This window comes from Mus caroli, chromosome 17, assembly GCF_900094665.2.
Source record: "Mus caroli chromosome 17, CAROLI_EIJ_v1.1, whole genome shotgun sequence".
NCBI lineage: Eukaryota > Metazoa > Chordata > Mammalia > Rodentia > Muridae > Mus > Mus caroli.
This window is the reverse complement of record NC_034586.1, coordinates 31567141-31578427: the sequence shown is the minus strand read 5'-3', so window position 1 is coordinate 31578427 and position 11287 is coordinate 31567141. Positions and strand designations below refer to the sequence as shown.

Here is an 11287-nt window from a genome sequence, read left to right as displayed (position 1 = left end):
TCTGAGTTCAAGGCCAGCCTGGTCTACAAAGTGAGCTCCAGGACAGCCAGAGCTATAAAGAGAAACCCTGTCTCGAAAAACCAAAAAAAAAAAAACACAGAATGTGCTTTCATTTTTATCCCAGGTGTGGGATGTGGGGCGGCTTCCGATGTCCACAGCAGCTGACCGTGATTTGCCTGGCGCTCTGCCAGGGGCGTGGTTTTGCCAGCTGCAGATAGTTTCTGCGATTGTGTGACATTTGGAATTCTGGGGACTCTTCAGAGAGTAGATAAATGCTAGTGCCCTGAGAGAGGTGGTGGGTTGTTGGTTGTAGTTTGTTAAGTAATTGTGCACAAAGAAGAAACAACATGAAGAAATTAGATATTCTGACAGTGAAGATCAAACTTGCCTCTTGCTTGAAGGCCCTAATCAGATGATAGTGTCGCCCCCTTCCCACCCGACTTTATTCAGGGATCTCTTTCCTTTCCCCTCTATCCTTTCTTCTCTCTTCTCTAGTGTTAGGGGATTGAGAGGGTAGATGAAAAAAGAACCCACAGCTACAGTCGTGTGAGCTCTGCCAGAGCCAGGCCACAGAACTGTTCTGTTTATCCAGTCTCTCCACCTCTGTCCCAGGTCTTGTTTGCCACCGAGACTTTTGCCATGGGTGTAAACATGCCAGCCAGGACAGTGGTGTTTGACTCCATGCGCAAACATGATGGCTCTACCTTCCGGGACCTGCTGCCTGGAGAGTATGTGCAGATGGCAGGCCGGGCAGGCCGGAGGGGCCTGGACCCCACGGGCACTGTCATCCTTCTCTGTAAGGGCAGAGTGCCTGAGATGGCAGATCTACACCGCATGATGATGGTGAGAGGAAGTGGCGTGAGGCCGAGCTGGGAGAAGCACAGCTCCAAGTCCTCAGCCTAGCTGCTGCTCTGCTCCCTTCTGATGCTTTGCCTGGAAGAAGTCAGGTTAAAAGTGAGCCAGTCCAGCTGAGCGGTGGCGGCACACACCTGTTAGTCTCAGAACTTGGAAGGCATATGCAGGCAGATCTGTGAGTTCAAGGCCAGCCTGGTCTACAGAGTGAGTTCCAGGACAGCCAGGACTACACAGAGAAACCCTGTCTTGACAAACAAAACCAAACAAGTCCAAGGGGGTACCACCTCCTCTTTCTTACTGCCACGTGGGTGTGGTGCCTGACGAGGACCTTGTGAGTTCTTGTCTTTCCTCTTGTTCCCTTCAGTCACTGAGGAGGTGAGCAGGGTATTGGCTGAGGCCCCATGGTTGCAGAAGACAGGCTAGGAGCACAGAGGACAGGCTGGGAGCACAGAGGAGAGGCTGGGAGCACAAAGGACAGGCTGGGGAGCACAGAGGACAGGTTGCAGAGCACAGAGGACAGGCTGGGAACATAGAGGACAGACTGGGAACACAGAGGACAGACTGGGGAGTACAGAGGGCAGGCTGGGAACACAGAGGACAGGCTGGGGAGCACAGAGGACAGACTGGGGAGTACAGAGGGCAGGCTGGGAACACAGAGGACAGGCTGGGAGCACAGAGGACAGACTGGGGAGTACAGAGGGCAGGCTGGGAACACAGAGGACAGGCTGGGAGCACAAAGGACAGGCTGGGGAGCACAGGTCTCACTGACTTCCTGGCTTGTTTCCAGGGGAAACCATCCCAACTTCAGTCCCAGTTCCGCCTCACATATACCATGATCCTCAACCTGCTGCGGGTGGATGCCCTCAGAGTGGAGGACATGATGAAGAGGAGCTTCTCAGAGTTCCCATCCCGCAAGGACAGCAAGGTGAGGTTAGGGTGAGCAGCATAGCTGTTGAGAGGCATGCGGAGGCAGTGGGGTGGGGGAGGGTGTAGAGGCTGGGCTAGCAGGCTCGTCACAGCCTCTGCTTCTTCTCAGGCCCATGAGCAGGCTCTGGCTGACCTCACCAAGAGGCTGGGGGCTTTGGAGGAGCCTGATGTGACTGGTCAGTTGGCTGACCTACCTGAGTATTACAGCTGGGCGGAGGAGCTGACAGAGACCCAGAACATGATCCAGGTGAGTGAGTGGGGATGTGGAGATGGTAGAAGGGACAGTGGGTCACACTGGTGCTCCTATGTGTCCTGATCTCGCATCCTCCTATGTCCCCCTGTGCCTGTCCTGTTCTCCAGCAACGCATCATGGAGTCTGTGAATGGGCTGAAATCTCTCTCAGTGGGAAGGGTGGTAGTTGTGAAGAATGAGGAACATCACAATGCACTGGGTGTGATCCTGCAGGTGAGGACGAGAGGGCTCAGCACCACAGTGGGAGGCCTGGCACTGTCTTTCCTTTGGCTCAGGCATGTTATGATTCTGGTGTGCTCATTTTTGCTCTTGTTACCACTTTGTCCTTGTGCCTGGCCCTCAAGCTACTCTAATTGCTTGGCGTGGCCACCCCTCCACAGCTCAAGGGCTCTGTGTGTGGGTCCCAAAGCCTATCCTGGACTTTTGCCTCCTATAGGTCTCCTCAAACTCCACCAGCAGGGTATTTACAACATTGGTCTTGTGTGATAAGCCTGTTGTGTCTGATAACCCAAGGGACAAGGGACCAGCCACTCCAGATGTGCCCCACCCAGATGACCTTGTAGGCTTCAAGCTGTTCCTGCCTGAAGGTGAGGTGAGAGGCAGGCAGTGCCTGAGCCACAGCGAGGCCTGAGCCACGGCGAGGCCTGGCCTGACCGGAGTCACTTCCCAGGGCCCTGTGAGCACACCGTGGCCAAGCTCCAGCCAGGAGATGTGGCTGCCATCTCTACCAAAGTGCTCCGGGTGAATGGGGAGAAGATCTCTGAGGACTTTAGCAAGAGGCAGCAACCAAAATTCAGGTCAGAGGCTTATTCCATGGAGAATGTACTATGAATATGTATGTAAAAAGGGCCCGTGAAATGGGGTGTTGGAGGGACTTCCTTAGCCTGAGGGTAAAGCCCCTCGGCTCAGATCACATAATCTGTTCCCCCTTCAGAAAGGACCCTCCCCTTGCGGCTGTGACCACTGCTGTTCAGGAGCTGCTGCGTCTGGCTCAGTCCTATCCAGCAGGACCCCCAACCCTTGACCCTATCAACGACCTGCAACTCAAGGATGTGGCAGTGGTAGAAGGTGGGCTCCGGGCCCGGAAGCTGGAGGAGCTGATCCGCGGGGCTCAGTGTGTGCACAGCCCCCGGTTTCCTGCCCAGGTAGCTCCTAGGCAGAGCCAGCTCCAACTCCCCAAACCCTATGTCCAGTGCACTCCTGCTGAGGGCGAGGGGTGGTAATGGTCACTGCTGTGGCTTTTCTCAGTATGTGAAGCTGCGGGAGCGAATGCAGATTCAGAAGGAAATGGAGAGGCTGCGCTTCCTCCTGTCTGACCAGTCGCTGTTACTGCTCCCCGAGTACCACCAGCGTGTAGAGGTAAGAGGGCAGGATGGGTGTGTGAGGTTAGGGAAGCTCAGGGAGACAGCAGGCTCCCCAATCCTCCCCCTTCTGTGCAGGTGCTCCGGACCCTGGGCTATGTGGATGAGGCTGGCACAGTGAAGCTGGCAGGCAGAGTGGCCTGTGCCATGAGCAGCCATGAGCTGCTCCTCACTGAACTCATGTTTGACAATGCACTGAGCGCTCTGCGGCCAGAGGAAATCGCAGCTCTGCTCTCTGGCCTGGTGTGCCAGAGCCCTGGGGACCCTGGTGACCAGCTCCCAAGTACCCTCAAACAGGTAGGGGCCATCACCCCTCTCCTGGATTGTACATTGCCGCCCCCACCCCTCCATCCTCTTCTCAGTCCTGTAAATGCCTCCCACAGTGTTGTCTGGTCTCCTCCTCTGTAGGGGGTAGAACGCGTCAAAGCTGTGGCCAAGCGGATTGGTGAGGTTCAGGTGGCCTGCGGTCTGAACCAGACAGTGGAGGAGTTTGTGGGAGAGCTGAATTTTGGGCTGGTAGAGGTTGTGTATGAGTGGGCTAGGGGTATGGTAAGTGCCGGGTTTGGCAGGTGGCTGGTTGGGAGAAGCCATGCAGACCTGGCACATTTAGTCTTCACTCTCCTCTTCCCATAGCCCTTCTCCGAGTTGGCAGGGCTCTCAGGGACCCCTGAGGGCTTGGTCGTCCGCTGCATCCAGCGTCTGGCTGAGATGTGTCGCTCGCTTCGAGGAGCAGCACGTTTGGTGGGTGAGCCTGTGCTGGGTGCCAAGATGGAGACGGCAGCCACCTTGCTACGGCGGGACATCGTCTTCGCAGCCAGCCTCTACACCCAGTAAAGGATGTGTGGATAGAAGTGTAACAATGAGTAAAGGATGTGTGGATAGAAGTGTAACAATGAGCTAGGCTGTAGTAGTGAAGAGGCAGATAAATCTCTTTGAGTTTGATGCCAACCATGTTTTGAAAAAACTAAAAACAAACAAAAAAACCTAAAAGACCAAAAATATAAATAAAGAGCAAACCAGAGTGCTTGGAGTATAGTAACTTGGAGCAGAGGTGACTCCATTCAGACACAGCAAGAGACCCACTTAGAAACACGCCTTTATTATCTGCACGGAGCCCAGACTTGTCCTCAGTCCTTGGGAGAGGGAGTCTTTGAGAGTGGTGGGAGGTCTTGGGTCATAGTCTCCACATACCATGAGGGCAGGAAGGCATAGGGTGCGTCACGATGGACAGACACAGTGACAGGGCCACCAGGTTCCCAGGAGAAGAGGTGGACAAGCCTGTGGAAGACAGAGGTGTGGGGGTGAAGCCAGAGATCGAGCCAGGATCCAGAGGCAGTGCACAAACATGAAGGCCTTACCTGGGATCGTCCTGGACTACTGTGCTCTGGGCAAAGCTAAGGAAGGCAGCACAGAAGTTCATGCACACAGAGGGATTCCAGCCTTCTCGGTCATTCTGGAGGGGGCACAAGAGGCAGAAGACTGGGGGTGGAAAGAGGAAAAGGCAGGTGGCAAAGGGGCACTGGGTCTGAGGACTTGGTACAGGGGGTGGGGGACAGATGGCCACTCTGACACCTGCCTTACCCTGACATTTTCAAACATCTCCATGGTAGGAAAGGTCTTTAAGGAACAGACGAAACCTTCTGGGTTCCGGAAGCCGGCAACAACATGTGGGACCCCCAGGAGGAACGACTGAGCCCACCATTTCAGCAACTTGTGTCTGACGGGAGAGGCAAAGGGTCAGCAGGACCCTCCACAACCCCCCCTTCCAGGCAGCTTCTCCCCCCAGCCCCCCCTTGCCTCCTGTCCTTCCCGGCCCCGGCCAGAACCTGTAAAAGCTCCTCCACTGGCCAGGGCTGTGCATCTCCTTGGATGTCTTAAGCTCCACGTAGCAGGAGGGAGGCTGTGTGCAAGGAGCCTGGGGGTTCAGGCAGTCTACCTCTCCGGAGAACAGGAGAGGGTGGTTTCCCAGGCGGCTGCGTAGCACAGAGCAGTAGGCCACGTTGGTGTTAACTTCCCCAGAGGGGTCTGGGGAGCCACCGGGTTTGTCTGCACAAGAAGAGAAGGCAGCAGCAGAGGAAGGGGCTCTCGACCTCTGCGGAAGAGGAGAGGGGCCGCACAGCTGCGACGACTCTCACCTGCGCACATGTACTGCTCAAATTTGTAGCCCATGTACATAAGCTCCCGGAGGAGGGGTGGCCTTGCAAGCCTCTGGGCCCGAGCAGCCGGGGTCTCCACCTCACTTAGGTACAGTGTCCCTTGGAACCGGGAGGCTGCCAGCTGCCAGCCCTCCTGCCGCTCATACGGCGTGGTCAGCAATTTTGTCAGGTGCCCTCTCCATGTCACCGTGGCCCCTGCCAGCCAGCCGGGACCCCTGGGAGGGAAGAATGCGGGGTTTATGGTCTGACTCGAGGTTTACTTCTGCTGACTTAAAGTCCCCACTAAAGACCATTTGGCTTTCCCAACTTCAGAAGAGAAAGCCGGGTCACCAGGTCAGCTTCTGCGTTGCACCGGGCTCACCCCTCCAGCTGGTTCCGGTGTTCCAGGACCCAGCGCAGCAAATGGTCCAACCTCTCTTGGACTTCCTCGTCCCGGGGCTGGTATCGGTCAGGGTATCCATCTCTGAGGTCAAAGTCCGGGCCTGGGCCGTTGATGGGAGGTGGGCTGTAGTAGCGGAGGGCTCGGGCATCTCCATGGTACTGGCGTTGTGCGTCCAGGGAGAAGCAGCCCAGTTCGGATGGGCGCCGGTAGAACGGGAAGGGTCCCGAGTACAGAGAGGGCTGTGTCCGCAGTGAGGGGACTGCCCGGGGGAGTTTGTTCAAAGGCTTTGCCACCTCTGTCTTCTCCGCTTTTCTCTTAGTCTCTCTGGGCTCCATGAGGTCCTGCGAGGAAAGCGTTTCCAGTGGACAAGGAGCGAGTGAGCTTCCAGGTTCAGGCTCTGCGTGTCAGGAGCCGGGCGCCTCGTTCCCACCCACGGACCCCCGAACGCGGCGAGCTTGAGGAGTTTGGGGGTTGAAGCTAAGACTTGGTTACCTCAAAGCTCCCCACCCTGACCGACCTCCACCTCCTCGAGGCTACGGCGTCAGGGCGGCACGTCAGAAGCCGGAGAAGGATGCAAACACGGAGTCGCTGCTTCTGATGACGCTCTCATCCGCCCTCAGCGCCGGAGTGGGCGAGGTCCGTCCGCACTGGAGCGGGAACCCAGGCGGGCCACTCGCGCCGCGGCGCGCCCCAGTGAGCGCTCCGGACGGGAGCCAATCAGCAGCGGCGCGGGCGACGGAAGTGAGGCTGCCTTCGTCATCAAACTCAGACGACCAGCTAGAGGGCCTGTCGTCATTATTCTGCGCCGGAAAACGCGGTCTTGGGGACTCCTTTCCCGGAACCCTGAAATCCGGGTTATGAATCGCAAGAGACGGCTCCTGGCGTCTGAGGCTTTTGGGGTGAAGCGGAGGCGAGCGCCGGGACCCGTGAGATCGGATCCTTTAAGAACGAGAGCAGGTAACCATGGCAACCCGGGCGCGGAAAGCCCGAGGGTATCCATCCTTGGAGGAGGGAGGAGGAGGACGACGACGTTGACCTAGGGTAGGTAACCATGGCAACCCAGGCGCTGGGCAGCGACTCTCTGAGGGCTGGGGCGTCCGAACCTCCGCGCTCTCTCCACCCTCGCTCTCCACCCGGACCTGACCGCGCGCTTGCTCCATCACAGGCTCGGCACGCGAGGCCATCGAGGAGCTCGTGAAGCTGTTCCCCCGGGGGCTGTTCGAGGACGCGCTGCCGCCCATCGCGCTGAGGAGCCAAGTGTACAGTCTCGTGCCAGACCGGACGGTGGCCGACCTACAACTGGTGAGGAGCATCTTGGAGACCTTTGGCGTCCCCCCCACCCCCACCAGCCCCGACTCCCCGACCCGCAGCCTCGAGGGCACTCGCCAAATCCCTGTCGCTCAGACACTCAGTGGACCCGCCAGTCCGTGAGCAGGCGTTAGGCCAAGGCAAATGCAGAGCAAATCCCAGGGGTTTGGAACTGCAGGCAGATGTCACATCTGACAGGTGATGGCTGTTAGAGAAGGTTAGTGAGCTCGGATAAAGGTGTACGGAAGGTCACTGGTGAGAGAGATTGACTGAAGGAGAGAGATGAGTCTAGCGTTAATTCCCAGATTTCCCAAGTGATCAGTTATTGATTAGGGGATTGACTAGAGGAGGGAGGCACCGAGTAGCTGCTTGCCTGATGTGTGCACACTGAGTTGCAGATTATAGATGTATGAGACAGTGGGCTATGACGCTGCAGATCATTCTAGGCTGTGGTGCACAAGGCATAGGGGCTAAATGAGATCCTTAGGGAAAGTAGAGGAGTGATGTAACCTTGTGACCAAGTTTAGAAGGCGATTGAAAGCTAGGGCCATGTCTCTTCACACACACAAAAAACCACAGTGGGCAGATTTCAGTCTCTGTTTTATAGGAACTCCCAGACTTCTGCCTGAGTTGAAGGTCAGAACACTGTGAACAGCTCTCTGCTGCTACATCCCCCCCCCCCCCCCCCGACTCCTTTTAACTAGGGCGGTTCCTCCTTAGAGGCTGTCACATATCCTTCTTGCTTAGCTTTGTCCTTATATTGTTACAGAGTTTCTGACCCTGATTCCTGCAGGTGACCTCTGACCTCCTCCTCAGGCCATGGCCCCAGTGCTTCCTTTTCTAAAACTGTTTTTTTTTGTTTGTTTGTTTGTCTTTTGTTTTTTGTTTTTTTTTTTTAAACAAAAACAAAAAGCTTTCACAAGTTTTGTTTTAAGACAAGGTCTTAATTTATAGCCCAGACTGCCTTAAACTTGATATTCTCCTGCTTTCATCTCCCTAATGCTGGGGTTTACAGTAGTCAGAAGGTTAACTAGAGGGAGTCTCTTCTTTCTTTGGAGAGGGGAGGATTGAACTTGGGTCAGCAGACTTGACAGCAGAGTCACCTCCTCAGCCCTGTCACCAGCTCTAAGAAATTTCTCTTGTCCTCTCTCATTGCTTCTGGCACTGAAATTACATAGACATCTTATCTTCTCTTTGAACCCCTTCAGACACTTCCATGTTCAATAGTTTTGGGCTTTCCTTATAATTGTACTGTTTAGTTTCATCTTAGATTAATAATCTGTTCAGAAAGCTTAATTTCATGTACTTGTGAGCATGGGCGTGTGTACACGTGGGTTTGCACTCTCAGATGCCAGAAGATGGCACTTGATCCCTGGAGCTGGGGAGGTACAAGTTACAGGTGGTTGTGAGCCACCAGATGTGGGAGCTCTGCAAGAGCAGGAATTACTCTGCCACCGAGCATCGCTCCCGCCCCACACTGATAGTCTTTTATTCAGCTGTACTAAAGTATTTCACACTCATTGAGGTCTTAGTTTATTGTCTTCATTTCTCAGTTTTAAATTCTCTACTGGGACTTTTTTTTTTTTTTTTTTTTTTTTTTGGTTTTTTTCGAGACAGGGTTTCTCTGTAGTAGCCCTGGCTGTCCTGGAACTCACTTTGAAGACTAGGCTGGCCTCGAACTCAGAAATCCGCCTGCCTCTGCCTCCCGAGTGCTGGGATTAAGGCGTGCGCCACCACGCCCGGCTTTTTTTTTCTTTTTATGGGTCTTATTATGCAGCACTAGATGACCTGGAACTCAGTCTGTAGACCAGGCTACCCTTGAACTCATAGAGACCCACCTACCTCTGCCTCCTGAGCGCTGAGATTAAAGCTACGCACCACGGTGACTGGCTGGGGCATATTTAAGCCTATATCTTTTTTTTTTTACGATTATTTTAAATTTGATTATTATTTTTGGCCATGTGTACTGCCATATGTCTTTAATCCCATTGCTCTAGAGGTAAAGGCAGACAGATCTCTGTGAGCTTAAGGCCAGCTTGGGCTACCTACTAATGTTCTATTTCCAAATTATATGTGTGCATGTGCAAGTTCATGTGTACATGCCACCATGTGTGTGTAGAAGTCAGAGGGTATTGTGTGGTTGAATTCCCTCCTCCCATCACGTGGATCTCAGGGGCTGACTCAAGCCCTGGGGCTCAGCAGCAGGCCACCTGACCCACTGAGACATCCCACCAGGCCTAAGCCTGCTATGTCTTTTTAGAATTTCCTACCAGTAGTTTCTCATCTTGTTTTTTTTACACGTCAGCATTAGCAGCATTATTTTAAGTCGTTTGAACTTCATGTAGTCGTACATCTTGCTAGGGTGTGGTGGGGGAGCTTACAGCGTGGAGTGACCAGGTTACAGAATCAGCGTCTTTGCCATCATTTATCATTTACCCATGTCAAGAACCTTAAAACACCTCTTCGTTGTTCTAAAATGCCTAAAAATAAATTGTAATTAGCCAGGCATTGCATCTCAGATAGGTACCTCTGGGATTCAGAAGGCTGAGGCTGAGGGATCCTGCTAGTTAGAGGCTGGTGTGGGAGACAGAGGAACCCTGTCTCAAAAAGCTAAATAAAACAGAGTCCAAAGTGTTGTGACGTGTCCATACCCTCTGATCTTCCCTGGGGAGGAGTTCTTTCCTCCTGGTGGCTGTCCTGGTGGGATTAAAGGTGCAGCCCGGGCTGCATGTCTTCTGAGCTTTACTTCCTGTGAGCCCTTTATTTTTGGCCATGTGCTGGGCAGATTTGCTCAGATCAGCAAATGCCCCTCCCTGTTTCCCTTCTCCCAGACTCTTTGCTTGCTTTAGTATATCTGCCTGGTAGCTCTTGTGATCCTGTGAGCTTTTCAGTGTTATTGTTTTGAACCAGGGCCTCCTCATTTAGTATCTCTGGCTGCCCTGGCATTTCACTCTGTAGACCAAGCTGCCCTTGAACTCAGAGATCTGCTTGTCTCTGTCTGTCTCCTGAGTGCTGGAATTAAAGGTGGAAGCCAGCATGCCCACTACTTAAACAATTAAAAACTTTTCGAAAGACCCATTGTTTCTGTGTATGGATGTTCTGCTTACATGTGTGTCCGCGCACCACATGCGTGCCCTGTGCCTCTAGAGGTCAGAACAGGGTCAGATCTCCTGAAACTGGAGTTACAGACAGTTGTGAGCTGTTACGTGGTTGCCAGGAATCGAACCAGCATCCTCTGGAAGAGCAGCCAGTCTCTTAACTGCTAAGCCATCTCTCTAGTCCCTTAAAAAGATTTTTTTTTTCAGACAGATATATGTTTTATGTGTGTGTGGGAGCATGTAGACATGCCACAGCGCGTGTGTGTCCCGGGGCCTGAGCTGAGGTCGACAGATTGGTGAGGTGTCTTTTCCCACTCTGGCTTCTGTTGTGTTGCTGCCCACAGAAGTCCTGGATTGTTTGTTTATTTGGATTTGTTGTTTTTGTTTACTTCTTGTTTGTTTGCCTGGCATTCAGGCAGGATCTCATAGCCTAGACTGGCCACAGACTCACAAGTTCTGCCTTCCCCTATCCAGTACAGGCATGTGCCATCATGGCCAGCTCCATTCTTATTTAAGTATTTTATCCAGTGCTTCTCACACACCTCCACCCAACATCTAGACTGATGAGTCGTTGGGGACAGGATCTGTCTTTATCACTATTTGTCTTGTCCTTTTGAAACAAGCTCTCNATGTGTAGCNCTGGCTAGAGAGTAGACCACAGCAGGCTGCTTCTGCCTCACAAGTGCAGTGATTAANGGCACNACCTGCATCACTGTTTAATTGTAGTGACTGATAAGAGTCTGATCTTAGAAAATATGTATATTGATTGATTAGCAGCTCATAAGGTGGGAAGTAGGTGACTGGTTGGAAGCAGCTGCTTGATGGTCACCTGAGTGTCTCCGTGGTAAATGTCCTAATCCTCCCTCCCCATCCCCCTCCCCACAATCAGATTCTCTGCCCCAGAGCTCAGAACATGGCTGCTTGTCTTACCCTGTCTTTCTCTTTCCC

General features: G+C 53.5%; 3 protein-coding genes across 4 annotated transcripts in view; 2 read left to right on the top strand and 1 right to left on the bottom strand.

The window, feature by feature from the left end:
* Skiv2l (Ski2 like RNA helicase) overlaps window positions 1-4434 on the top strand; it is a 10904-nt gene extending 6470 nt beyond the window's left edge. The window contains exons 18-28 of the mRNA XM_021185982.2: window positions 613-843; window positions 1643-1780; window positions 1892-2029; window positions 2143-2247; window positions 2471-2621; window positions 2705-2831; window positions 2969-3179; window positions 3283-3393; window positions 3474-3692; window positions 3804-3944; window positions 4029-4434. Of these exons, the coding sequence (XP_021041641.1) occupies window positions 613-843; window positions 1643-1780; window positions 1892-2029; window positions 2143-2247; window positions 2471-2621; window positions 2705-2831; window positions 2969-3179; window positions 3283-3393; window positions 3474-3692; window positions 3804-3944; window positions 4029-4229 (1773 nt within the window). The 3' untranslated portion in view covers window positions 4230-4434. The remainder of the gene's footprint in view (window positions 1-612; window positions 844-1642; window positions 1781-1891; window positions 2030-2142; window positions 2248-2470; window positions 2622-2704; window positions 2832-2968; window positions 3180-3282; window positions 3394-3473; window positions 3693-3803; window positions 3945-4028) is intronic.
* Dxo (decapping exoribonuclease) lies at window positions 4427-6643 on the bottom strand. 2 transcript variants are annotated; one of them, XM_021185983.2, is made up of 7 exons: window positions 6426-6643; window positions 5913-6274; window positions 5531-5766; window positions 5222-5441; window positions 4977-5112; window positions 4754-4848; window positions 4427-4673 (listed from the first exon to the last, which is right to left on the bottom strand). In XM_021185983.2, exons 2-7 carry the CDS (start codon window positions 6266-6268, stop codon window positions 4523-4525), a joined length of 1194 nt encoding a protein of 397 aa, XP_021041642.1. In that variant the 5' UTR covers window positions 6269-6274; window positions 6426-6643; the 3' UTR covers window positions 4427-4522. The 2 variants fall into 2 exon arrangements, with proteins under 2 accessions (XP_021041642.1, XP_021041643.1); XM_021185984.2 differs by having other exon boundaries at window positions 4483-4673; window positions 6451-6643.
* A 9-nt stretch (window positions 6644-6652) lies between these two features.
* Stk19 (serine/threonine kinase 19) overlaps window positions 6653-11287 on the top strand; it is a gene marked incomplete at its 3' end in the record, with an annotated part of 28022 nt that continues 23387 nt past the window's right edge. Inside the window, exons 1-2 of the mRNA XM_021149598.2 lie at window positions 6653-6890; window positions 7099-7235. Of these exons, the coding sequence (XP_021005257.1) occupies window positions 6791-6890; window positions 7099-7235 (237 nt within the window). The remainder of the gene's footprint in view (window positions 6891-7098; window positions 7236-11287) is intronic.

Coding starts and splice junctions, on each gene's coding strand:
- Dxo (XM_021185983.2), bottom strand. CDS start 6,268: ATGGAGCCCAGAGAGACTAAGAGAAAAGCGGAGAAGACAGAGGTGGCA. Junction 5,442..5,530: donor TGAGCAGTACATGTGCGCAG/GTGAGAGTCGTC, acceptor CTTCTTGTGCAG/ACAAACCCGGTGGCTCCCCA. Junction 4,674..4,753: donor GTAGTCCAGGACGATCCCAG/GTAAGGCCTTCA, acceptor TGTCTTCCACAG/GCTTGTCCACCTCTTCTCCT.